Source organism: Colossoma macropomum, unplaced genomic scaffold (genome assembly GCF_904425465.1).
Source record: "Colossoma macropomum unplaced genomic scaffold, Colossoma_macropomum, whole genome shotgun sequence".
Classification (NCBI taxonomy): Eukaryota; Metazoa; Chordata; class Actinopteri; order Characiformes; family Serrasalmidae; genus Colossoma; species Colossoma macropomum.
In genome coordinates, this window is record NW_023494792.1 from 38,256,293 (window position 1) to 38,283,936 (window position 27,644).

Consider the following 27,644-nt stretch of genomic DNA (forward strand, 5'->3'; position numbering starts at 1 on the left):
AACCAAGAAAACCACTTTTCTATGAAGGCGATTTGACTGAACTCTCATAGGACAGCAGCAGACAGGTGGACCTGTACTCATCCCCAGAGAGAGAGAACAAGAACAAATCTCAAATAATATAAAACGGTAGTAAACATGGGAAATACCCTCGTATCAGGTCATTGTGTGATAATCAGGTAGGTAAGAAATCAGGTGTGCTTTGACAAACACTGTTACTTGTGTGTCGAATTCTTAATCACATTGTTTTATCTGTCAATGTGTCATCTTGTTATTATTTTATTATCCTTATGTATTTAGTTTATCTGCTGATCTTGTACAGTACTTTGGGCACTGTTAGTTGATTTAAATGTGCTCTATAAAAAAGCTTACACATTTACTTACTTATTTGTTATTTCAGGAGAACACTACTTATATGGTGTCAAGATTTAGGCTCTCTCTGAGAAACCAGATCACCAAGTAGGCCTGGACTGATAACAGAATCTTCTTATTTGCATAACTGTGTGGAAAACTAACCATAGTAAACAGTTAAACCATGTCAGATAGGATTGGATACCACCTTTTTTGTGCAGGTGTGATATCTGCCAGCAGCACCAAGATCATTCAACCAGCGCAGCTCAACAGCCGTGGCTTTAGAACAGAGCAGTCTCGTCTACGCTAGGTACAATAAATGTGGTAATAGTGTAGTTCACCCAACATGTTTAAAAGTTCAATTATGCTCATGTGTGCAAGTACTAGTGTCTTGTTATAGACTGCATTTAATAAATCAATATATAAACAATGGATTTTAAACCAGTGGTAAATGAGTTTTTACTATCACTGAGGGCTGTTACTGCAGTTAAACATCACCAGGCACAGGCCTGCCACCAAGGTGTTAATGTATCACACTGTGATCGAATCTTTTAACCTCAAAGTTCTGAGGGTGTGCAGGTTTCCTTTATAGGATTATTCCAAGGTGACAGTACAACAATATCTTCCGAAAGAAAGTGGAAGTGTGAGATGTCAGCTCATCACTCAGTCCAAACTAGTAGTTACACTTCAGGAAAACATTAAGCAGGCAAGTATGGCATCCTCCCAACACAGCCAGCACTGGAAAAGCTTGATATGTTTTGGTATCCTGTATGGAATATGAATAGCGAAGTCAAAAGCAAATGTCAATTATGTATGAGAATACCACCTTTAACCTTTTTCAAACTCACATCTCTTATGGAATTTAGTTTGTGGAGCCAATGGAAAGTGTATATGGACCCAAAGCAAAGTGAAGTCTGGAGTTTTATGTTCTGAACCCTGCACAAAAACCCTGGCTAAATCGTCACGATAGAGATATATTAAATAAAAATATCTGTGTTAATTATCTTTGAGATAAACCCAAAGAGCCTGGTGGCTTTTCTGAACACATTTTTGGTTCTTAACAAAGATAAATCAGAGTTTTACTTTCTTTGGATACATCAGCTGCTTTCACCTGAGCCCGCAAAGCCACAAATAACTAACACACACCAATGCTGAATGTGTTTGTTGACAAACCAGAATAGAATGCAAAGTGCTGTACAAGATAACACAGGAAATTCCAGTGATTTTTCAAATTTTCTGCATAATTTACTCAATGAGATGTAAAGTCATTGAGTGTTTTGATGTGAAATGGTGCAATGCAGACAAACTTACTGACTCAGATTTCATTTCAGTAGTGATGACTTGAATCAGGGCTTACTTGTGTCCTTGAGTTTTTATATGTTGATGACGGTAAAATAGTGGTAAATCTGAAAAAAATATTCTTTAGGTACTTTTTTGCCTCAAAACACTCTGCATTACCTCCTTAGGCCCAAACCTTATCTCAAAACTACCATAAACTACCATAAATCTTACCATTTCATATAACAACTTCCTGTGAGGTATCATTTAGATGCATTAAACTCTTCAGACGTCTGGTTCCTATCACTACTGTTGTAAACTATTCTGATTCAGTAAGTTTCTCCAAAATGAAGCATTTTGAATCCGTGACTTTGTTTATATGTTAACGATTGAGTTATGCAGAATTTTTGTTTTTAAATTGGTGGAAAACCCCTCCAGGTGAAATTACTCTGCCATGAGAGCCCAGCTGTAAGCTAAAGCCCTAATGTGAGGCTAAGTTCTCACGTTCAGTTCCTCAAGAACCAGCTTGGTGAACTGTCCCCGACATCGAGCTGTTTTGTTGCTCAACCGAGATGGACCTTGATTTGCAATGCAGTGCGTGGGAAGCAGCTCTCTGTGGCTATGTCACAGACACTCCACTGCGTTCAGATGAATGGGAACCACAGCATTCGAGCTCTTATTATTATTATTATTATTATTTTTTTTTTTATAAAGGCCCCGTTTTCTGACAGGAAACCCTGGGTTAACTAGCCACAGCGAGGCTACGGCACTCACCGCTGGCCGCTGGGCTCTCGGCTCTCAGCAACAGATGATGAGCCAAAAAAGCAACGAGTTGCTGTTAGTGAACAACGTGACAACAGCAGCAGCAGCAGCCCTGCCTGCCTCCCTGCCTGCCTGCCTGCCTGCCCTCCGTCCCCCTCACCACACTGAACTTTATCGACACTGCGGTGGAAGAGAAAAGCGTAAATACCTTAACGCTGACCTGCGAAGGGGAACTGGACATGTCTCGTTCAAATTCAGGAAGTTCTCCCGTTTCCACTTTCCTTTTCCCCCCTCCTGCTTTTCTTTATTTTCCGTGAAACAGAGCCGCGAAGCAGCGAGCCTCCGAGTTCAGTGTTTGCTGACACGCCAGCACGCTCTGGTTCATCACTCGGCCTCCAGCTCCACCGCTCGCGCTGGTCAGAAAAACAATGAAGGTCTGGTGTAACTTCGCTGTTCTTCTCCTGTTCTTCTTCTTCTGCAGCAGCAGCAGCAGCGCTACATTTTGGCGAGGCGATGGTTAACACCTTCCTGGAAGACTTGCGCTGCGCTCATTGATTCGGTCGTGTTTGGTGGCGAAATGACGTGAATTCCTAGCACTGAGGCGCAGCCCCCTTAAAGGGAAACCCAACTCAGGAAATACACTGTTTGTGTTCGAGTTGTTGTGTTTTGTTTTCCACCCGTATTGCGACAAACTACCGCCTCCTGAGCCAGGATTGGCCGGCAGGTGCACAGTTTTATTTGCTCTGTTACATGTGCAGCTACGCTGTTACATTGAAATTACGTTTACTCAGTTAAATGTAGAGTAACACTGTTTCCTACTAAAGTTACATAAAAAAAAAACAGTTACATATAGGAAACTAAAATTACTCCCCTACAACCAAATGCACTTTAGTGAGTCACGTCCAAATTAGTTATATACTACAGGAGTATATATTCATACTCATGAAAGTTACTTTTCGTCACTGTTGGAAACAAAACCCCATATCTCCAAAAATGTAACTTGAAAGGGCACAGAAAAAAACACTCTTAACTTCAAAAGGAATCTAATGTAACAAGATTATATTCTCCTTTGTTTTCGACCATTTCTGTTTGTCCATTTGTCACCAAAGGTGGCACAACATACAGAGCAGCGGGTATTATGTGAAAAAATGTCAAATTATGTGAAAAAATGAAATACAAAGATACTAAAATGGAGGTTTTTGTTCTGACAGTGACGATTTACTTCCTCACACGTAGCTACTAAAGTGTGCTAACTCGGCTACATGTATTTTAAATTGGAATTGTGCAACACTTCTACCCGAGTGTAGCTTTTAAGAAAAGAATGTAGTTTTTGTTCTGCTACGTTTTCGTCATTCATACTGAGTTTCTAACTCCATTTCTAGGTTTAAATTTATTAAATTTATTCTGTTCTGTTGGTTCAGCACCTGGACTGCTTTGCTCTTGTTCACACCTTTAGAGCTTCAGCATTTTGTTTTATACAAAAGAATCCCAAAAAGGAGAATAATAGAGCCTAATAAACTTTATTTACTATATCTATGAGCTAAGAAGTTCTACATAGCTCAGGGTTTTTTGACCTGATACGTTTCACTGCTGCTCAAGTTGGTTTCTGTCTCTCTCTAATTGTAACTACTTTTACTTTTACGTGAGTCATTGTTTACTGAAGTAACAGTACTTTTACTTCTGTGTGGCTTCAGGCTCTCTGCCCATGTCGGCCGCCTCTGCTCCTGCGCAGGCATTGGCTAGTCGTTCGCAGTTAAAGCAGTTCACCAATCCTAGCGCACGGGGGCGGGGCTTGCCGGAATACGGGTGGGGGGAAAATCACGCATCGTGTGCAGCGTTGTGGGTGTGGTCAAAACTCAGTAGCCTCGTTGAAGCAGTATCAGGATCAGAGGGTTGGCTTACACAGCGTTTTCACCCCAATCACACTACACCCACAACGCTGATCCCAGACCAGCCCTTACACACAAACTTCTTCTCTTCCCGGCATGTGGAGAGGAAACTGGGAATTCAAGCTGTTGCACACTTAGAGGGTTGCTTAATCGAAATGCTTTAACTGCTTGTTTCCTAAAACGTTAAAAACAAAACTTAAGAGTAGCTTTCGATGGCAGCCTCACTGTTTTTTACCACTGATGCAACTTTAGGAGAAACCATTAAGACTGATTGAAAGTAGGCTGAAGTAATGGCAGTTTGATAGCATGCTAATGATTAAGCCAATAGTAGGAGAGCTCAGGGCACAGCTTAACGCTGGGAAAGTAAGAATTTTTTATCTTGTTAAACAGGACCAGGTAGAACATAGTTTTGGTCATGTTTTCGTATTCAAATAGCACTGTAATCCATGAATTTTGACAGAAATCAGACATATATGTCTGAAGATTCACCCTGAAGATTGTTTTTGTAATCTACAAGTTCCTAATCACCCTCTTGGTTGCTGTAACTAAGGCTGCCTTCAAGAGCTCCTCAGAAGCTCCTACTTATGAGTTTAGAGGTCGTTAATGTGACATGATACATCATTCAAGTAGTTTTGGACAAAAAATAAAACAAACAGCCTGAAAAAAAGTATTTTTTGTTGTCTTTTGTTTGTTTTTTTATCATCAGAGAGAGGAAGTTCTTTTGCATTACTGCACTGTGAAATAAGTTCCTTAAATAAGTTTTTCCCAAGTGAAAAGTACGTATTTGTACCTTTTCCTAACCTAACGTTTTAAAACAGAACAATAAAGTAAAAAGCCCGGAGACGAGACGGGGTGTGGAGTCAATACAACTTAGAAAATATAATTTGAATGGATTATGGTACAGTTATGTTCCCTGACTAAAGGTACTGAGATGGACCCTTGAGAGTACCACCCCAGTGACAAGAGGGTACTGCTCCAGTGACAGTTTCATACCTTTATTTCTGAGACTGTGGAACAAAATGAAGAGCGAAACATGCTCAATGTGTTTTTATCCAGTTAGAAGCATTGATTCACATTCAGCATATCACTGCTGTCAGGACAAAACCTCCATTTTTGTCATTTTTCATATTTTAACATAATTTGAAACGGCCCTTTACACTGTGTTACCTTTTTCAAGATACAAGGTTTTGTTTCGACAGCTACGATATGCTCATATACCAGACTTTTCACATGTAGATGAGAGTAAAAAGTCTTCATCCTGCATTGTTCATGTATGGCTGCTGAATAGCTGAAACACAGCCAGTGCACAATAAAGTACGGCCTTTTTTAGTAACAACTTTTTAATGATGCCCCCAACTCAGAAAGTCGAGGCTTATAGAAAAAAAGGTTTCCTACTTGTAATTACGGCATTGTGGTGGCGTTTTGTCATCACTCATCTTGTAATTACAATATTTCCAACAGGACTTGAAGTCAGCGGTAGTATCATTTTGAAGCATGTAAATAACTCACTCATAACAGTGAGAGCTAGCCATGCTAACATACAGCCTCCACATGGCGGGGTTAGTTCTGAGAGTTTCTATCTGCCAATATCAATTCGAAACATTACTTTTAATTCAGAAATTCTTTAGAAACATACTGAAGGTGTCAAGTAAACAAAATGCATTTTAATGTTTTCATGCTAATATTAGCTCTTCTACTTTGTAGCTCTTCTCTTCTACTCTTCTACTTTGTTAGCTCTACTGCACTTCTATCCTGTAATTTTATCATCTTTATTTAACTTTTAATTTAGTGTTTAATTTCTTCTCTTTTGAATCTAATGTTTTAATCGTGTTTATTCATATATTTTCATTTCTACTCTCCTACATTTTCAAATTTTAATTTGAATTATCTTCATATTTTCTCATTTGTAAAGCACTTTGAATGAGCGCAGTGTATGAAAGGTGCTATATAAATAAACTTGCCTTGCCTAGTCAAAAATCTATTTGCCTTGTTTGACACAGCCTCTTTTCCCTAATCATATTTATATTCAGCCATGTTTGTATCAATTTACCAAACTTTAGTGACTGTTACATCTACAATCTCTCTGTCTGTTACAGGTTGTAACATTTGCACTCACTCTGCTCTTGGCTGTATTGTTCTATACGCCTTGGTTGAAGAAATCCTATACTGTTAGAAATAAAGGTTCTGTGCAGGTACATTTTTTGTTCATCAAGGTACAAACAATGTAAACGTACCCTCAAATGTACAACAGAGATATTAGAGTTCAAATGTGTACCTTAACCCTTGTGTGGAGATAAGACTTAAGTATTACTCTGTGGTCTGGTGGATGCACAGCATCAAATCAATACAACCATAACAATTTATGTAAAAATACCAGATTTAAAATATCACAAGTGGCCAGCATAGGGTTCTCCTTTAACAGTTGTAGCCAGTCAGCAGCCTGTCCATGTTGTCCACCCTCACACACACACACACACACACACATATACAAACACACACAGAGGAGAACAGAGTAAAGGGACACAGCACCTCCACACTTTTATTCCCCGCAGGTTCACCCCAACATTGTATGTGTAATATAAATGTGTAGGGGGTGTACAGTGTGAAGTCACTGAAAATGTGTTATGTTCTTCACAGAAAATGAACAAAGTCCAAGGAATCTGAAGTTGAAATAGTAATAAATCGCATCATTTTTTTCTTTTGGTAAACATTGAGAATGGGTCCCACAGACCCGAACACCACACAAAGGTTAAATAAGTTTCTCCCAGTGGAAAAGTATGTATTTGTACCTTTTCATAACCTAATGTTTTAAAACAGAACAATAAAATAAAAGGCGTGGAGACGAGACGGGGTGTGTGGAGTCAGTATAACTTAGAAAATATAATTTCAATGATTTGTGCTACAATTATGTTGCCTGACTAAAGGCACTGAGATGTACCCTTGAGGGTACCACCCCAGTGACAGTTTACTACCTTTTTTTTCTGAGTGTTTTTTCCATCACACTTTTAAGTCATTTAATCACAAAATTGTGGTGTTCAGTTGTACTGAGTTTAAGAGTTTCAGCTTGAGAAAACCAGAAGCATCTGAAGAATGTGTGTCAGATTTCAAACAAATATTTCATGTGTCACATGAATGTGGAAAGATTACAGTCTATGTTTAGAAACGATGCTATTCTGGTGAGGTGAATCAGACTGAAAATCTGGACTGAAAATGTTGAACATTTGTGACCTTTTTGGGTTTTGCTGCTTTAAGCATTTGCTTAATTTTTGCATTTCCATGCAGCACATCTTTAGTTTCGTAATTGACAGAGAGGATGCAAGGAGGAAGAGTGATATGCAGTATATTTTAAAATCTCAGAAAACATCTTTTTGAAGAATGTAAAAGAAAACATACCCTATAATAATCAACCAGCCAGTTAACTTAAGGGATTGACCAGCATAGGATATGTTTTCATTTGAGTTTGATGGTTTAGCTTGTCTTCCAGCATGATCAGTGTGACCTAGTTAATCAACCAGCTTGGTCCTTCTGGTTGACAAGCTTGGTCATGCATGCTGGTTATGCTGGTCAACCAGCTTGGTCATGCTGGTGGTTATGCTGGTCAGTCTGGTCAATCAGCTAAACCACAAAAATCAAACAAAAACATACACTATTCTATTCAACCAACTTAACTATCTTGAGCTGGTGAAGCTGTATTTTCAGCAGAGATTCTTCAACTTCAGTTTTCTTAGAGTATTTTTGTATAGTTTTTAATGAATCATTTTAAATATTGTAGAACTGCATGCTTTCTTTATAAAGCTAAGAAAATAATACTGCAATCTGAATGTTGTGAAATAGATCTTCATTCTCTTCTGAATATGCTTTCAAACGATAGCATAACATTTATTTATTACAAGAAATAAGTACACCAAACATTTAGACTGTAAGAGGGACAGATAAGAACTCTTTGTAGGCTTTATTACATCACTAAAAAAGTATTTGAGTACTTTCCTAAACTTGCTCTTTGCTGTTCCATGTAGATTTGTCAAAAATGTATATGTATATTTTTAAAAGTTTGTACGTGGTGCCCTCTAGTGGTGACAGTTCAGGAGGGGTCCAAGCAAAAATGTGTAATGTGCAGGAAACGGCTCTGTTGGTCAGTCACATGAACAGGACTTATTGTACTTGAGTTATTGTTCTTGAAAATTGTAAGTGCAAGTGTTATTGGAGAGATTCTTGAGTATTATTGCAATTCAATACCTTTTCTCAAATGCATTTTCCAGAGAAAATATACTTTTTACTCCTTACATTTTTATTTAGGCTTTCAAAGTACTCATTAGAGATCTCAAAGGCTAGGAGATTTTCTTTTTTTTTCCTCTTGCCAGTCACTTAAGTTGCTGCACATGTTAATTTATTTACCAAACTCACAACTATAGTAATTTATCTTGTGTGAGGACCACAGACCACCGGAGCCCACCACTAAATGAAGAAAACTTCTATTTTATTGATAAAACATTTACCTTTAACTTTTAATATTTAAATTAAAACCAAGAGCCAATCATCATTTATCTACCTCTGTGAACTTAACACACTGCCAGAAATAAAGGTTCTGTGCAGGTAAATTTTTCATTCGTCAAGTTTTTTCCCAGGGGAAAGTACATATTTGTACCTTTTCACAACCTAATGTATTAAAACAAAACAATAAAGTAAAAAGGCTGGAGATGAGACGGGATGTGTGGAGTCAATACAGTTTAAAATGATAACTGCCAAGGATAACAGCATAATTATAGTCCCTATGGTCCACAATTATTGTCCCTAACCCCAGTGACAACAGGGATACCACCCAGTGACAGTTTTGTTCCTTTTTCTGAAAGTCCAAGAGCGATTGCAGATATGCTTCATTTTTTTAGCAAATTCTGTACTTGATATAATCATTTGTCTCCTGATGAGGAAACAGCCTAAACTTGGGCCTTCATGCTTTACATTCTGTTGGTGGTGTTGTTCAGTTGTTGTTGACTGGATTGTTTTCTTAACCTAAGGCAAGGCTCCCCAACCTTTCACAACTCACGGCCCGCACAGCCAACATTGAAAGCTTTCACAGCCCGAAGCTTTTCAGATTTTTCTTGACTATACACTCCTATGCAAAAAAAGATCCAAGCCTAAAATGGTGAAACATTAAACTTTTAATGGTCTTAACAACAAATCATTACAAAAAATGTAAAGTAACTTAGTATGGGAGAGCGTTTAATTCTTTTGATTTCTTTAAGTGTTAAAGTCTGTGTAAACTTGCAGACAGCCTTTTACAGAAAGTACAGTCAATATTGCTCCACTCAGCATTGATGGCTTCAAACAGTTGAAAACCATTGCCAAGCTAGTTTGTGTTTAACGCGAGACCAAATATTCTATATAAGGTTTAAATCTGGGCTCTGAGCAGGCCAAAAACAACTGTAAAAACCAGTAGTATTCTGCAGCTCTGTATCCATGATGGATGATTGAAAACAGAAACGTTTCACATGATCACAAGAACACTGTTACATAAAAATACTAGTTTAGTTAAATGTCTTTATCTTGGAGTGAAGGGTTTGGCGTACCTAGCAGTACCACCATTGGCCACTGGGGGGGAGGGGGGGCAGTCCACACTTTCCAACACATGGGCATACTGCAAAAATATAGACTGTCTTGGGGTCTCTGAGGACTGTTTTGAGGACTGCTGTCCTAAAGAGCCTTCCAACTGATGGTTCTTTAAAATACACCTACATTTTTTAAAAGATGTTTAAATGATGTTATGACTTATTGTTGCTTTTAGGATCCATCAGTCCACAACACTTGTAACCAGGGCAGGAAATCTTCTAGAGCTTCTACGAGCTGATTTTTGCCCTCACTGACACTCACTGAGATTCAGGAGTGTTTAGAAACAAATACAATATTTAAAACAATATTTTAATGTTTTATCTCTGGATGAGCACATTTATGCTGTCATTAGTGCTTTTTTATTGCGATTCATTCACACCACTTTATTACATTTAGAAGTTCATTGTATTTTATGTTTTTGTCCTTGTGATTTGATTAATTTTGGGGGCATTTTTGCACCCCTGACACTGTTTGAAACAGCTGGAACACACCATGTGAGTAATGTAAGTAGATCAGTTAACACGCACTTTCATGTCCTTGAGATGGTTTGCTATGATATCATATAAATTATTGTTTAATTTTTATTGATTATTCACATAAATTATATACATTATACCCAATTTACATTAAAAACGTTAAATATTTACTATGCAATGTATTAGTATTAAAACTGTTATATAAGTTTATAGAATATAATATTATATAATAGGTAATATTGATCATTTCCTGCACGCTCTTAAGTCCATTGTCCACCCTGTTACAGTGTCATTACCACTGAAAGATAACATCAGCAGGCCATTGTATAATTTACTTGGTAATAAATAAATTGCATTGTGAAAAATGCAATTCTAGCCAGTCTAGCCATCATGCCCTTAAATTTTCAGCATTATGGGTTCACTGTATAGCATGTTGAAATATAAATAATTTCAAAATAAATTTCTAAACTGTCTTTAAATGTCATTTGTCTAGTAACAACAGCTTGGGACACATTAGGTAATTTTGGCCTAAAGTGTCAACTCAGTGGAGCACCATGTTACACAGGGGGGCAAATGTATGTCCAGACAATTCAGTCGTCTCAATAACATTTTATAAATAATTCTATGATAGTCATAAAGTATACAATGGCAACACATTTCCTATTGATAGGATACATTTGATAGAATGTTTAAAATTATAATTCATTGTCAAAAGCAGATGTACATTAACTGAGTCTCTCACTGTCCACCCCACTCCTGTGATGCCTTGGCCCGTCCTGTTTTTGTTACTGATGTTTAACCTTTCCTTAAGTATTTCAGTTAAAACACAGGTCACATTCAAATTAAGCAATTTTTGATGACAGATTTTATTTCATCCAAATGTCATCCTTAAGTAGTGTATCATGTTGCCAATATGTCTCACTCATTTTTAATGAATAATCACAGTTACAGTTTGAGGACAGTCACTCAGGTCACTCCTTAACCAGCCCATCTCTGCTGCTGTCTCTCATGGTGGCTTTTAGTACAAAGTGTTCTATAAAAAAGTCACAAAAAAGTTCTATGACTTCTTACAACAGTGGAATCCTGTTTGGTGCTCTGCAGAATCATTTTAAACCACTTTTTGAGGATGTGAGCTGAACAAAGTTGAGTACTTTGAGTGCACTCTGTTTGCCTGTGTAGCTCACACAGCTACAGAAGGCATATCTGTCCTATATATATTGTTTAAAAGCTAAAGTAGCGAACAAGCCTACTGTGCAAATTAATGACTGAACTTTATTCATGGTGTAATGGTCAACAGTCAACGTGTGCTTTGTTTACTGAGCTGTAGTCCAAGGTTATTGACCAGGCGTTTGATTATTCGCGCCATCTGCTGGTTCCAGCTGGTATTGCATGTGCAAACTGCATGTAACAGAATATTTAAATAAATAAATAAATAAATAAATAAAAGGAAAGAAAATGAACATTACATTTCAGGTAACGGCCGTATGTTTAACATGTTGTGTACCAAAAAGCATGACAGAGTCTCCGTGAAAGTCTGTACAACGTTTTGACTAGTTTACAAGAATAAACACGGAACATTTTAATATTGCTTAATATTGTGATCCTATTTGACTTTGACTATTGATCCTCGAGCATTATACTTCTGCCAGATGAATGCAAAAAAACAAATGGTACATTATAAATTAAAAACAACAACAAAAAAAAAATCTGTTTTTCCCTGAAATCGGGATTTTTCCCAACATGGCAACCACCGCCGCTGTTTTCCTTCGTCAATCCGGTTGTTAGTTTCGTTTTCCTTTCGTCAGAAGTGCCGAGCAGACCGGGGTCTAATCTGGGAGCTGGAGCAGTCAGACCTAATGCAGCTTCCAACATGACGGAGTCGATGTGTATGAAGTTAATATGTGCTCGAAACGGAGCTATAGGCTACGAGGAGCTGCTCTCTCAGTTCGGCGGAGTGGAGAGCCTTATAGAGGACAGCGAGTCTTTCGTCATTGTTTTCCTGAACGAACAGAAAACCGTCATCGCCAAAAGCCCAATTAAACTGTGCCGGGCGAAGAACTGCAACGGCTGCTCGAATTTACATCTCTGTAAATTCTTCCTGTTGGGTGACTGTCAGTACGGCAGAGGAAGGTAAGAGAGCCGCGAGAGCCGGAGAGGCAGCGTGTTCTCAGTGTTCGGTGTGTTAGTCTTTGGTGTCAGTTCTGCAGCCTGTTCGCTGGGCTGTTCTGTAAAGACTCTGACTATGAAGGCGAGGCTCGCTGACTGTGTTCTGTTAGATTAGGAAGTGCTGACAGCGTCAGACAAAGAGTGACTGTGACCAGCTACAGCCCTCTAATAAAGCACACCTTGTTCATCAGCTGTGCCTTTCTTCAATATAATATCACGATACTTAAATACCTTTTTACGATACACGACAGGCGTCGCGATGTTTAGCCTTTCCGAGATTTAATAAGTCGGAGTAGACAAAATAGAACCTCTAGTGGCATTTTTAAACAGTCATGGGCTGGAGGTTAGGGAACCAGCCTTGTGACCGGAAGGTCGCCGGTCCGATGCCCTCAGCTGACAGTACGTGACTGAAGTACCCTTGAGCAAGGCACCTAACCCCCAATTTCTCCCTGGGCACTGTAGATAGGGCTGCCCACCACTCTGGGCAAGTGTGCTCACTGCCCCCTAGTGTGTGTGTGTTCACTAGTGTGCATGTATGTGGGTGTTTCACTGCACGGATGGGTTAAATGCGGAGCTCTAGTTCCGATGTGTTCAGACACAGTTGGCTAAAAAAAGGTTCATTTCATTTCATTGTGTTTATTCAGTGATTTACAGTCTGCACTGCACTGAATCCAGGTAAACAGGCCTAATAATGCTCACTGTGTAATGAAACATGTAGTTAGTCAGTGTTCTTTAAGTACTGGTGATCCACAATATGCTCAGAAAAGAGTAGTGTGACATGATTTACCATGATAACGATAAATACCACGAATATAAATATAAAATTTGGTCATAATGCCAACTCCATCTGTGAGATAGCACTAGCTGTCACGTGAGGCTCAGCTGAAGTTCACTGTCTGCGGCTTCAATGTTTATTCAGCCTGCAAGCTTAAAGGGGGCCAATTGTGCTTTTCCGTTTTTTCCCTTTTCCTCAGTGTATTATGTAGCTTTTGTGTATTAAACAATCTGCAGAGTTGTAAAGCTCGAAGTACTTGCCAGAGGGAGTAACTCTCTCCCACAGAAACCACTTTTCACAGCTGCCTGAAACGCTTCATTGGAATTCCAGCCCTTTTTCTTTGTTACAAGATGACGCAATCTCATAACACAATTTTTATTGCCCGCCTGTCGGCACACCCTCACACAACGCACAGCAACTACTGGAGGCCGGGAGGAGTTTGTTCAGTTTTGTAGCTGTGTGGAGAGGACACTGACCAGACCATCAGGATCAGACTCAAACGCGTAGAGCAGAACCAACGCCATTGAAAACATAGCTACACCGTTGTTTACAGCTGTTCAGGAGAGAAGGATCTGCAGGGGTCTGCAGACTGCAAGACAGGGGCGGAACCGTTGTGGCAGTTGACCAGTCAGAACAGAGCGGGTGATCTGACCAATCAGAGCTCACCTACTCTGCATTAAACATGTGCATGAAAGGGAAATCAAAAAATTGTATGACAACAAAAAACCCTAATAGGAACCTATTAAGGGTGTGGTTGCTTGGCTGTTGTGAAAGTACTATAAACAAGCAGTACTTCCTCAAGTGATTTTTCCAGGAACTACACATCTCTTACAGCAGGAGTATCAAACTGGGTTCATTCTGGCCAACACTCTGCAGAGATGGTCATTTTCCCTCTTCTAACACTCTAAATTCAACTCATGAAGGCTGTGCTAATTAGCTGATTGGTTGAATCTTGTGTGTTTAATGAGTTCTGGTATGCGGGTGTTTTATATATTTGTTTTTAAGCCTTTTTTTTTATTTGCCATGTTTTGTTTTAGCAGTGTCTGTCAGTCTCAACAGATTAAAAAAGAGGTGTCAAACTGAGTTCCCTCCAGGCAACAGCTCTGCAGCTTTCTGACCCATTAAACACACCTGATTAAACTCATTAGCTAATTAGAAAAGCTTTCATGAGTTGAATACAGGCCCAATCCCATTTCACCCCTTGCCACTACCACTTAGCTTTGACCCCTTCTGTTTTGTGCGTTCATGCCTAGGGGTAGAGTGTCCCAATTTTTGTTGAGATAGAGTGGTAGGGTGATGTGTTAGGCCTACATGACCCTTCAAATGAAGATTTTACAGATGCACACTCCAGACGGATATTATGAGAAAAAAAGAGCCGGCCAGATGGCTGCACAAGCGGCCAAAGAAACCCACAAATGTGTTTTCTCAATTAAAAAATTACGATAACCATTGTATTATCCTCAGTAGCATAACAGAGTGACCGGACCCCCTTGCTGGTCATACCATGGAGTTCTCTTTTAATTTAGTCACATTTAGACAAGTTAGCATTGTCCATGTTTCTGTTTGAGGAAATGCTGTTTATTCTATTTTATTACTTTCAAAATCATTTGTCCAAGTGAAATGTTTGCCCATCGTGTGTTTTGTTTAACTCATACAGCAGTATTCTGTTTTCTTCAGCTTAAGGCTTAATTGCTGAATATCTCCATCAGACCCTAAAAGTAACTTCTTTTGCCCCTGCAGACGAGGATGTCGTTTTTCCCATGACTTGAACACGGCACAGAATGTCAGAGTCCTGCACAGTCATGGATTGAGCCTGCTGGACAGGAGAGAGCTCTGTTTCCTTCTGCTTCAGAGTGACAACAGTCTCCTACCTGCTGTAATCATCATACCACTTCATTTTACTGCTTTCATAATTACACCCATGCTGCGTGAGATGCACTTCCTGGACAGCTGACTAGGGCTGGGTTTTCTGAAAGCATCATAGCACAAAGAAGGTTGCTTAAATGAGTAGAGTGAGCGTCACACTGGACACTCTCTGCACCAATTAGGGTTATATTTACATTGCACATTTAAGACATTTAAGATGCTTTAACCCACTTATTAAGCAGTGAATTTTGTTATAGCTATACAAGTGGGGAAAAAAAAGCTTCAGAATGTATTTATTACCCTCAGTAATTCAATAACATTGTATTTTCATTGTGTAAACAGGGTTTTTCTGAACTGAACCCTGTCTAGTGAGAGCAACAGTGTCTGCATGTTGCAATCAATGAGCAACATACAGGCAGTAGTAAATGAATCTTCAGACTAGGTGAACTTCAATGATAAATAAATTCACACCATTGTAGTAGGTGGAAGTAACTGGTTTTATCAAGAGAGCCATCAATGAAACGTAAAAGCTATATAAGAGGGCCACAATCAATCAATCATAAGACCATACAGTGTGGGAGCAGCTGGGCTGCAGCCTGCATTACTGCAGATGTTTTGAAGGGTCAAACTAAGAAAGACTAAAGCCTTGTATCTCCAAATTGGTAACTTTACGGGAGGAGAAAAAAAAACGTGTTTAACTTTGTAAGTTAAAGAGATTGTATATTAACCAATTCTGGATCATTTCTGTTGGTCCATTCATCATTAAATTTAAACTCACAATGCTAAAGGCAGCTAATATTTTCAAATTACATCAAAAAATTAGGGTTTTTTTGGGCAACAATATGTTTTTAAGTAACACTTAAGAAGTTGTTTGACCTTTAATTTTTTAATAATTTAATTATTGAATAATTTAATTGAATTATTGAATTTTAAAGAAAAGCCCCAGCAACAGGTAGTTACTTTTTGATTAATTTTTAATGCATCGATACTAATACTGGCCATGCGTATTTGCTCATACTCATAAAATTCACCAATACCAACATTCTGATACCTGCTGATGTGACATAAGCCAAGTGTGCACTTCCACATTAATGAACAAACGAGAAGTGTTACTGACGCTGTGACAGTGAGACACAAAGCCATCTGCCACTTTATACATTCCGCTTTGGTATATATTCCCACCAGACATTTCATATCACATCGTCTTCCCCAAAACAGGTGAAGACTCAGACAAGCGAGACAAGTGCTCAGCCTGTTATTTAGAACGAAACCGCTTGATTTGATGTCTGTAGACAGAGCTGTCTGTAGAGGCTGCGCTTTGCAGAGCATGTCAATCGGACGGAGCGTTTTTGTACTGTGTGAGTATATAAAATGTTGAAAGACATAGATGAGGAGCAAAACTACAGCTGTACAGATGGCCAGGGCTCACGGTGAGCCCAAAGTTTTATTACACACTTCTGTAACTGCTGTAAGAGTAGCTCAGCCAGTTTGCACTGAAGTCCCTGTAGTTACTGAATAATAAGCCTTAGTATGTAATGAGCCTGGGGGGTTAAATAATATAGCATAGCTAGCTATTGCACTTCATTTAAACCAGCTAGATGTTAAAGATTTAACTGTTAAGGTACATTGCACTCATTTACACTAACAACTGCTTAATTGTAGGTTGGTTAATCAGTATGATATCAGACTCGCTATCGGCGAGTACTAAACATTATGTCCTTTTACTTGGTCTAAAAAAATGTGTAAATGCATCCATGACTCCACCTACCATGGTCTGAGACTACTGAAAATGCTTCTTTATTGCATCTTAATACAAAATGTTTTATTACAAATTATATTATTAGCACCACAATTTGAGTGAACAGTGTTTGAGACATTTATATGAATTTCAGAGCTCCTTAATGTTTGTCCTACTTTTGACAGCGTGCACTGGAGCTGAGCTCACCAACAGTGACAAGAGCCTTTGATAAGCAGATCAAATCTAGTCTGAACACAAGCTTCAAAAGAAAGAATAAGACTCAAAAAAAATCTGAACTTTTTCTTTAAAGGCCTATTTTTGAGATACTATGTTGTTTTATACCAGTAACTATGAGAGGCTAGTGATTAATTGCCCTGATTAGTGTTTGATGTCATTTATCATTGGCTGAAGATGAACAACAGATTCTTTACTGAAACGCTTTGTTTCTCCATCAGGTGTGCCATTCCTACAACAATGGTGCAGGTCCGTATGGGCGATGCCAGGATGGAGAGAACTGTAAGAGGCTGCACATCTGTGAGAAGTACCTCAGGGGGCCTTGCCAGTGTCCGCGGGCACACGATTTCTATGAACCCCACCCGCTGAGAACGCTGCAGGAGAGGGGCGTCCCTCATGAGCTCCTGGGGTCTATGAAAGCCATCTACACAAACATTGAGGCCTTAAGGCACCAAGCCAAAGTCAGATTGCCTCAGGAGAATGGCCCAAGAGCCAACAAACGCTTCAAACCACCACAGCAGACATCAGCTAATATTAATATTACTAATATTAGCACAGGGCAGGGTGCAAGCTCAAGCTCCAGAGCTCCTCATTCATCAGCAGGTAAAGTTACAGTCCATTTCTTAGAATTGAGTGTTGATCACAGCTTTATCGCTGACATTCAAATCTTAATGTGAGATGGGCTTATTATTATCAAAAATTTAGAATCACTTGTCATATTAATAATGTGTAATATTTTATATTCAATCATGACTTAAACAATGTATATTTTAACATTATGAAATAGAAGACCAAAGGGTATTTTAAGTATTTCAAATATTTTGGGAACAGCAAGAAATTATTTGTTGCTTGGGCTTAAGAAATTAAGTCAACTATAACTCTTCAGCATGATTGAGCATAATATAGGATAAAGTCTTAGTCTATGTTTGTTGTGTTAATTGTATTATATATTGAATTTGGATGAGATGATAGTTAGTAAACTGCATTACAAGCTGAAATTGAAGTCAATCTGAAATCAAAATGGACCTTTTTTTACCTTGTTCGTGACCATATTAAGTATCTTTAGATCTTAATCATTCAAAAGATTTTTCCCCTGTAATCTCACTTTTTCCCCGGTAATCTCTGTTTAACGAGTCATTCAGTTCTTAAAAGAAAAAGTAGTTGCTCATTTCAAAAAAGTGCTACATTCAAAGTTAGAGGTGAATGTCTTTTTAGCACAATGAGTCATGCATAATTATGCTGCAACATTTTGGTAGAGGTGTAACAGCAGCATTTGAATACAGCGCGAGTGCACTTGCCTGACTCTTGTAATTTGCATCATAAAAAAAGCAACACAGATCTGCCAGAATTACAAAAATAAATCAGCTGATTGCTGGTTGTGTTCTGAGAAAAAAGTTATGTGCCATAACGTTTTTACAGGCCAGATTTGATGCTTTATGTTTTCCCTATTATAATAAGTTTAGCAGATAAACAGTAATTGTGCTTAAAAATGTGCAGAAGTGTGTTCTCTGTATTAACTTGTTTTTACTTATAAAATCAACAAAACATGTTATTTCACTGTGGTACCCACACCTTTGCATATGACTGTAAATGAAACAGTACCCATAAAGTTGAAGTTCAGAATGTCAGCTTTAATTCGAGGATATTCTAAATCAGATATATTTAGTGAACCACGTATGCCTTTTGATGTTGTTATAATAGGCTGTCCATTTTAATGGGCTCTCTTCATTTTCATTTGGGAAAGGGAGAAACAGGAATTCCAGCAGTAAACCTGCCTGACCTAAACACAATTCAAATTTAATTTTATTGATTGAAAAATTGTTTTGTTCCTTCAGAAAAAACTGAAATCTGCATGTACTTTGTCAAGGGAAGCTGCAAAAATGGTGGTAAGACGAGAAACATTTTTATGTGTGTGTGTGTGTCTGTGTGTGTTATCCTGATGATGCTGCTTATTACGATAATTAATGTAATGAGTGTCCCGAATATAATGTAAACACAGTTTGTACTAGAAAGCAAGATCCTTAAACATTGATCAATAATTGAACCTCTTCGAAACACAGAGTTGAATAGATCACACTGTTTTCTTTCCTGTAACTTTCTTTCCTGCAGATAGGTGTATGAAAGAGCACTCTAAACTTCCCTATAAATGGGAGGTTAAAAACGGAGCTGCGTGGGTAGCTCTTCCTAATAATGAGGCGATAGAGAAAGATTACTGTAACCCAGCTAAGACATACAGGTAGGATGCTTTACGTTGGACTGTTAATTGCACTGTAAAATACTGTATGTCAGCATGTGGAATTTGAGCTTTCTGTGTGCTAGCATGATTTCCATCACTATAGAAAAGAAACCTGATGCTGCCTTTATTGTTGGATACACTCAGATAGTTTCTTAAAGCAAATGAAGTGTAAAGTACATTGGTATGCATTTGTTTTCTTGTTCAAAGTTGTAGTTTGTGGCACAAAAACACATTTTCAGCTTTCCTGAATCATCATCTTTATTTATCAACATAAATGTGGCAACAACATTGAGAAATCGTATTATTCAAAGAGAGGAGTAAATGAAAAGGCAGAAAAGGATGCTTTTTCGGCTCTGCATTAAAACTGTAAACAACATTAGAGACCAAAACCATGTGAAGATAGTCAGGTAAACTGTTTTGACCTTTAAATCTATTGTCTGTTAAAGCTCTGGCTTTGATCCAGTGTATTTCGATACGATGACCCATGGATCTAACTCTGTGCGGCGTCTCTCTACGCTGTCCTCAGTGGTCCAACCTAACTTCATCCTCACTACCACCTGGACCTGGTACTGGGAGGATGAGTATGGCAACTGGATCCAGTATGCATCTGCAGTAAGTAATAAAAGTGGGTGATGTAGGTGGGCTATGGATATGCTAACTGGATCATGTTTCTTAGTATTTTATTAAACAAACATTAATTTTGCTGGGAATGGGGAGGATTACTGTAGTTGAAGATGATGATCCTGACGTTTACTTCTGTCTAGCAATTCTAGAAGTAGAGAGAGATAGCAATTGTTGTGGGTTGATGTGCTCTGTCATATCTTTGTCTTTCAGAGTGGAGGCCACAACACAGCTTCTATCACCAGTGAAGAACTGGAACAGAAATTTACACAGGACAACAAAGCAGTTGTGGAGTTCACTGCTGGCTCACAATCCTATATAATCAGCTTCCAAGGTACCACTAATCATTTATCTGAATTTAAATGCTCTTTACAGTGAATTAACATGCACAACAGAGGTCACCAACCCTGGTCCTGGAGATCAGCTTTTTTGGTTGGTCTGGTTTTAACCACAATCTGACATACCTACTCCAGCTAATGAAATCTTTAATTGGCTGGATAAGATGTGTTAATGTAGGCCTGCGGGTAACAGAGTTCTGTTATTCGGGTAACAGTGTGGATAATGCGGTAAACAGTTAAGTGGTTTCCTTTGCTTTACTGGTTCATCACACTGAAGTGGACACAGGGGAAAACACGTGTGATAGCATGTGAGCTGAGTCTTAATCTTTGTTAAATGAAAGAACATAATAAAGCTCAGTTCAGTAAAAGCTATGGTTGTAGATTATTGTTATCTTTAATTTAGCCACAAAACTGTGGTAATCTAGTAAGAGAGAACAGAATTGTGAATGTTACACAAACTTTACGATCTGAGAGTTTGTGGCTGCTCAGCTTAGCTTAGCTTAGCCTCTTTGCCTTCTCTGAAGCCATTTTCCCTGGGGCTGTTTGTAGCAGCCTCTTTTGCCTGATGAACAAGAGCTGAGACATGTTTTTAGAGACATTTTGGCCACTGGAAATTTTCATCTGAAAATGGTCAAAAGTGGCACTTTTGTTTTTGGCCCAAAGAGAAGCAAGACAGAACGTTTTGGCCGAAAATGAAGTGTTAAACTCTAACATTAAGAAGTACTTTGAATTGTAATGAAATTGAGAAATTGTGATTAAAAACATTGTTGTTTCCTTCACTGCAGACGAGATGCATTTAAACAGGTTGAGCAGCAGCAGATAAATACTAAAACGCTCTATCATGGTCCACTGCAGCTGCATTTAACAGGGCCTTGTTTTTACTGTGGTTAGGTCTGCAAATATGCGTTCATTAGATCCTGCTGAGTTTTATGGCTGTTTCTACTTTGAATCACAAACACTAAAGCGACTTACATGCTAATAGCTGGAGAAACTTCAGACTGCTAGGCAGGAGGTCCAAAGCCACATCCGTGTGCTTTACAAATTAAAAAATGAGGTGTTTTCCATCAGAGTCACTCCAATATGATAACTGTAGATACCTTTGGGCATTCTCAATCATTGCTTCTTTTTTATTGACTTTCTTATGTCTACTTTTATTGACTTTCTACTGTCCCAACTTCTTTGGAATAGGGTTTGTATTTAGTGTTATTTATGTAAATACTATTATTATCTTAATATTATTTGTTGAAAATAATAAGAGTCCTCTAGTTATCTCAGTTCCCTTTCCCAACACAGTAATTTTCTCCTTCTAAGCATAAACTATGCTAACTTTCGATTTTGGTTTTGGCCCAGTGTGTCCTGAATTTATGTTTCAGGCAAGAATTTTCAGTGCATCACTAAACACAACATCTAATAATAGTTGATACACTTATGTAACATGAAGTATCTTCCACTTCAGATATGATACAGACAAACAAGCGCTATGGGACCAAAAAGCTGGTAAGGCGTCGACCTGAATTTGTGTCTACAGCAGATGCACAAACAATCAGAACGAGGTAAGAAGAGAAGGCTTTGACATTTTAAAGAGCATTTGTGATGCAAAACACTGGTAAACATGCTGTTTTTTTTTTTCTCAGCAAAAGGCAGATCAGTTTTAAAACTCTACCAAGTCACTGGGATAAGGCACTGACACCCGAAACTGGTTACAAGGTGATTTAGTGTTATATTCACATGCAACAATATGCCCATATTTTAGTTTGTTTTTTTCATTCTATAGTATTTTATGTTTACCATGTCTTAGTTACTCTCAGAAGTCTCCATGTAAAAAAAAAAACCTGTATACCTCCATTTGTAAAGTTTACATCATACTAGTGCCTTTGCAATCCACTGTACTGTCATTATTTGAGAAAGAAAGCTCATTATTGTTCTGTCTTCAAACAGAGAGTACAGCTCCAGAGCACATCTGCAGAATACAAGGAGATCCAGAACCTGTTCAGTGCCACTATGCACGGTTTCAGCATTCAGCAGATAGAGAGAATTCAAAACAAAGCCCTCTGGGAAGTGTTTCAGTGGTACGTTCCCATGCTCTGTGATAGGCCTGCATGATATGGTTTGTTAATCGTTATCGCAATCTCAGCCCTACTAATTGCAGTACTAATATCACAGATTACTAAAATATGCAAATGAGCCCTATAACCAGTCACAGTGTTTTACTATGTGCATTGCTTTCTTTTGGCATTTTGATGAATCAAAGTGTTTGTATAATCCAACAAAAGAAAGCTATTTTAGTTGAATTAATGCAGGCAAGTCTTTAACATTATCTACAAAGTCCATATATGGAAACCAAGTTGCAAGTTACAGCCTGTTTGGACTTCAGTGTTCACATATATTCACCTTTTCAGAGCAGTATAGCTTTGCCCAGTCACTTTGATGGTATAAGGAGTGTTTCAGGCTGCACTGCTTTTTAAATGAGGCACAGCTTTATTATTAAGTGAGAGGTTGGAAAGTGGTCATGAAAAAAATAATTATGACCATTTTGGTGCATAAAATCACACAAATTTTATAAGTGGAGTGGAGAACTGGGGTAAAAATACAATGCAAGAAAAATATAGTCGGCCCTTTGATGTATTGCAAGGTGTATCGCAATCACAATATGTAGCATTATAATCGCATTACTTGAAGTTTGTCGAACGTATAATGGAATGCTGCATGCAAATAATCCTTATTACGATAAGTTAAGATCTTGCTTGCAAAGCTATTGCCATGGAAAAAATGCTCATTCCAGCATTTTGCATCTCTCTCAATTTGGATTGTTCTTACAGGCAGAAGGACGTCATGAAGAAGAATAAAGCAGGGGGGATTGTTACAGAGAAAAAGCTGTTTCATGGAACAGACCCCAAACACATAGATGCCATCTGCCACCATAACTTTGACTGGAGAATCTGTGGCACTCATGGCACAGCCTACGGGAAAGGTCATTTGTTGAAATATATATTTATATTTTTAGGATTTTGGTGGTAGTGAAGCGTTCTCTTTTCAGGATCATTAAGTGATATAGCATACAGGTGTTATAAATTGCAGCATGACAATATGCATTAAATGATTATTTATTCTTTACAGCTATTATGTTTACAAAAGTGAGGCAAAAATAGTAAGGGGAACAATATCTGGCAATAAGCCATCACCTTCAATCCATAATACACCAATAAATGCAGTCAGTTAATCCAATACATTGTTAGGGTGGGCAAGATGACAAAAATATAACACCACAATACTTAAACACTCAAATGAATCATCTTTTGTTTTTCTGAGATTTATGAGCATGTTGGAACAGCAGTGCTTTCAAAAAAGACTATGAAAATGATTTTTTCTGGCATTAACAAAAAGTAAACAATAAGAAACAAGGAAAAATAAATAAACAAAAAAATAAACAAACACACTAATGTCATAATGTGTTTACATCCAGTTAGCTCCTTTTTACTGTGAAGTTTACACAGTAGTATAGACCCTGATTCATGTATCAGTTGGCCAGTAATATCAACCGACACCGATGGCGGTTCTGGTGTTGGTGAAAATATCACTGATAATGTACTGGTAAAAATTTGCAGCATCATCGAGTGATGCCGTGTTCAAATCCTGACAATGCCGAAAAAAGTTATCAATACATTATCAGCGATAATTTCACCAATATAGGGAAAAACTGTGTGACTCAGAGGTATATAAGACCCACTGTTTAACTCTGTGACAGCAGTACAGACTGAAATTCAACATAAAACATCACCATGGTTAAAATTACTAAAACATGTAAAATGCATCTAAATCTTTAGCATATGAATAACAACACAAACCAAAACATTATTTTTTTCCTTTGCACTGACGGAAAAAATAAGATATATTTAACAGAAAAGAATTCTGGGTAGCTCCACCCCCAGCTACAGTATTTATATTATTGTAGAGCTGTGAACTTCTCCTGTTTACTAGAGCTTAAGAGAATGTGATGACTCCGAACAGACAGTTCACAGCTGGCAACTGCCAGTCATGTCAGTCATGTTTAACTAAAACTGTTGTTAAATACAAACTTATATTGGCGATATGATCGGATATTGGACACATAAGCCCCCTAAAATTAGTGTCAGCCACAGAATTTTCATATTGGTCAGGCCTTAGTTAGTACATAGTCACTGTCAAAACAAAACCTTGTATTTCCATTTTTGTCACTATATATTTTTTTTTTTTACCTAATTTGGAAATGTCGGTTGCTCTTTCCACTATGTGAAAATTTACTTTTGCTTGTGTTGAAAATTAAGAGCTTTTTTTACAATCTCCTGTAAAGTTGCTTTTTTCAAGGTACAAGGTTTTGTTCAGTCAGCAACGATATACTGCTCATTGTTTGAGGTCTGAATCTTTCATTTATACAGTCAAGTGCAAGAGTTTGCATACCTTAGCTCGATTTGTATTGAATTTGATGAATTAAACATATTGGGGAGAAAAAAAAAACAACGTTCAGCAAATAAACTGTAAGGGTTCCAAGGATTAAAAGAGTCCCATTTCTTTTGTTACAGGCAGTTATTTTGCCAGGGACGCGAAGTACTCCCACAACTACACTGGAGACTCCACAACTCGAAGCATGTTTGTTTGTCGGATTCTTGCAGGGGACTACACTGTTGGCAACTCCAGCTATGTTCGCCCTCCCTCCAAAGATGGAGGAGACACCATCTTCTACGACAGCTGTGTGGATAACTTTCACAACCCGTCCATATTTGTGGTGTTTGAGAAGCATCAGATCTATCCTGAGTACCTGATTCAGTACAGTGAGGCAACTTACTCTAGTTCACCAACATACCATCACCCACTGAACTCTGCTGCAGTAAACAGAGCAGCTTATGCTCAGCCAGCTCCATCAGCCACAGTTACTAGAGCAGCAACACCTGCTACTACATATCGAGCCACACCTGCAACAGCATCTATATACCGACCCACACCTGCAGCATCATCTACATATCGAGCCACACCTGCAACAGCATCTACATACCGAGCCACACCTGCAGCATCATCTACATACCGAGCCACACCTGCAGCATCATCTACATACCGAGCCACACCTGCAGCAGCATCATACAGCACACCCACATATGCGTACACTACCCCTACTACACAAAAACGTACCAAATCTGAGAACTCCTGCATTATCTGCTGAAGGTAGAACAAAGACAATCCAGTTAAAGGTGAAACATGAGCAAAAGTTTACCTTGGTTGTCAAATCTAAAATGAAACTATTTCAGTTGCATACAATATTTCTCTATGTATTACCTCTGCTGAAACACTTCAAGATATTGTTCTGAAATCACAATGTTGATGCTGTTGTGTGCGCTCTTCAGGAACTGTCACTAAAATAAAAGCCACTGTCATAAAAGTGCCCTTTGAACAGCACACTCAGGTTTACATGAAGGGCTTTATTTACATACTATTGATCACCGAGGCCTTATTATTCAAACTGAACATTACCTGAACTCATCACAGTGCAGTTTCCACAAACAACTTGTGTAACAAATTAAGCGTTAATTAAGTAAAAGTGTGTTTGTGTTGGTATTATGTATCATCTCTTTGATCATTTCTGCTTTATTCATTATTCATTATAAACACCTGTGTTTCTTGAATACATAATACACAGTATAAATGCATTTTTGACATGCTGACATGATTCATACCCCATAACTGTTCATAATCTGTTATAGTTATATGCATAACACATTATAAACTCAAAATGTAAGACCTTAAGTTCTAATTGCACTATTACCAAGTTCTTGAAAGATGCTTTTTTTGCTTGAAACACTGTTTTGTAAAATAAAGAGCTGAATTGAATACACAGAGAAGGGCTGTTTCTGAGTATTAAGGGGTACTAAGTGACATCCTATTTAGGGCCCACCACTTACTTCAACCACATTGTTCTGTATGCAAGAATGAATTAATAATTCTTTCATTTCAATCAGGAAAAGGTTTTAATAAATGCTAAAGGAAATGTGATGCAACATTTTTAACTATGCATATGTGGCAGGGTTGGGTTGTAACTGAATATAAATATTGGGAATATGTATTCAGAATACAAAAATTAAATCGAAGTTTTTTTAAAGGCAGTATTTAGAATACAGTTACTTTTAACATTTTTAGGAAATACTTTTAGAACACTTACTTGTCAAATGTAATGTAAATATATACCACCTTTAAGAGAAACACCATACTGAAGACATAAGACATACTGAATAAGAACGACTTCTTTCCAAACACTAAAGCCTGAGTAGACTGATAAATCAATGTGATGGGTCAGTGCAAAATTTTGTTAGTGGGATACAATGAATTGTTTGCTTTGTTCATGAGATGGCAGTGGGATTATGGGAGCAGCAGTGGACTGAAGCAAGTGGTGAGATGCAAAACAATGCCGAGAATCTTGTAAAAAGTGAATTTTGTCATAAAACATATGAACAAAAGAATTAGTGTGAATTAAATAAAAGTTAGGACAGCAGGGTTTTTCCAATGTGCCTTATCAACATGTATTCTAAATGTATTCTGAATATGTTAGTTCTTTGTGCATTGTAATGGAATACTTCACTGAATTCATTAAGGATGATGTATTCAGAATTCAGCCATCGCCGATTTTTCAAAGCATTCTGCCCAACCCTGCATATGGAAAGAAAATATCTTTATAAATAACAAAAAAATTATAATTTGTAATGAATAAATAAATGACAAGATAGCTAGGTAGATATTTGAGGGCACTTTGTAGTTTAGGGTCCCTAAGAAAATGCTTACACTGCTTATAGTAAGGAACATTCCTGACAGCGTATCATTTTGTATGTCCTTTCAGCTAGAAATGACTTTCGAACTTCACTCAAAAGCCCCTAACTTACTTTTTGTGTTTTATGTTACTTGTTTACTATTTTTGATTTTGTGCTGCTTAAAATTTTACTGTGGGTTGGTGTACAAAAACAGCCATAATTAATTTATACAAACCTTTCTTCATCTCTTACAGTTAAATAGGCTGTTTTTGTTAGCCTATAAGACTTACATATACTAATGATCTCTGTTCTGATTGGCTGACCTGTATTACACCTCATGCAAAAAGCAGCCCAGACTGAAACGCTCCTTCTAATTTCAGCCTGGATGGGTGGTCTTAAACTGCTAGAGGCTAGACTGGTGAATGTGAGTTGGTTTTGGTGACAACAACGAACAATGAATTCATTGCTGGCTGCTTTTACAGCTTGGTTTACAGTGAGGGGAAACAAGTATTCACATTTTTTTTAATTTAATAAACTTCC

At 38.0% G+C, this 27,644-nt stretch overlaps 2 protein-coding genes across 5 annotated transcripts in view; one reads left to right on the top strand and one right to left on the bottom strand.

The window, feature by feature from the left end:
* Nucleotides 1-3,029, bottom strand: part of etv6 (ETS variant transcription factor 6) — a 37,827-nt gene extending 34,798 nt beyond the window's left edge. For 2 of the 4 annotated variants that reach the window (XM_036577101.1, XM_036577102.1), the window contains exon 1: nt 2,597-3,028. In XM_036577101.1, coding sequence (XP_036432994.1) covers nt 2,597-2,629 — 33 coding nt within the window. In that variant the 5' untranslated portion in view covers nt 2,630-3,028. Of the gene's footprint in view, nt 1-2,596 lie in introns of all 4 variants that reach the window. The other 2 variants (XM_036577104.1, XM_036577103.1) reach the window with 1 other exon arrangement.
* A 9,117-nt stretch (nt 3,030-12,146) lies between these two features.
* LOC118812260 (protein mono-ADP-ribosyltransferase PARP12-like) lies at nt 12,147-26,197 on the top strand. The gene is made up of 12 exons (XM_036577105.1): nt 12,147-12,490; nt 15,042-15,177; nt 17,361-17,742; nt 18,975-19,025; nt 19,249-19,375; nt 19,822-19,987; nt 20,210-20,330; nt 21,791-21,887; nt 21,969-22,041; nt 22,273-22,403; nt 23,154-23,305; nt 24,894-26,197. The coding sequence occupies exons 1-12, from the start codon at nt 12,231-12,233 to the stop codon at nt 25,526-25,528; spliced, it is 2,331 nt and encodes a 776-aa protein (XP_036432998.1). The 5' UTR covers nt 12,147-12,230; the 3' UTR covers nt 25,529-26,197.
* The last annotated feature ends 1,447 nt before the right edge of the window (nt 26,198-27,644 follow it).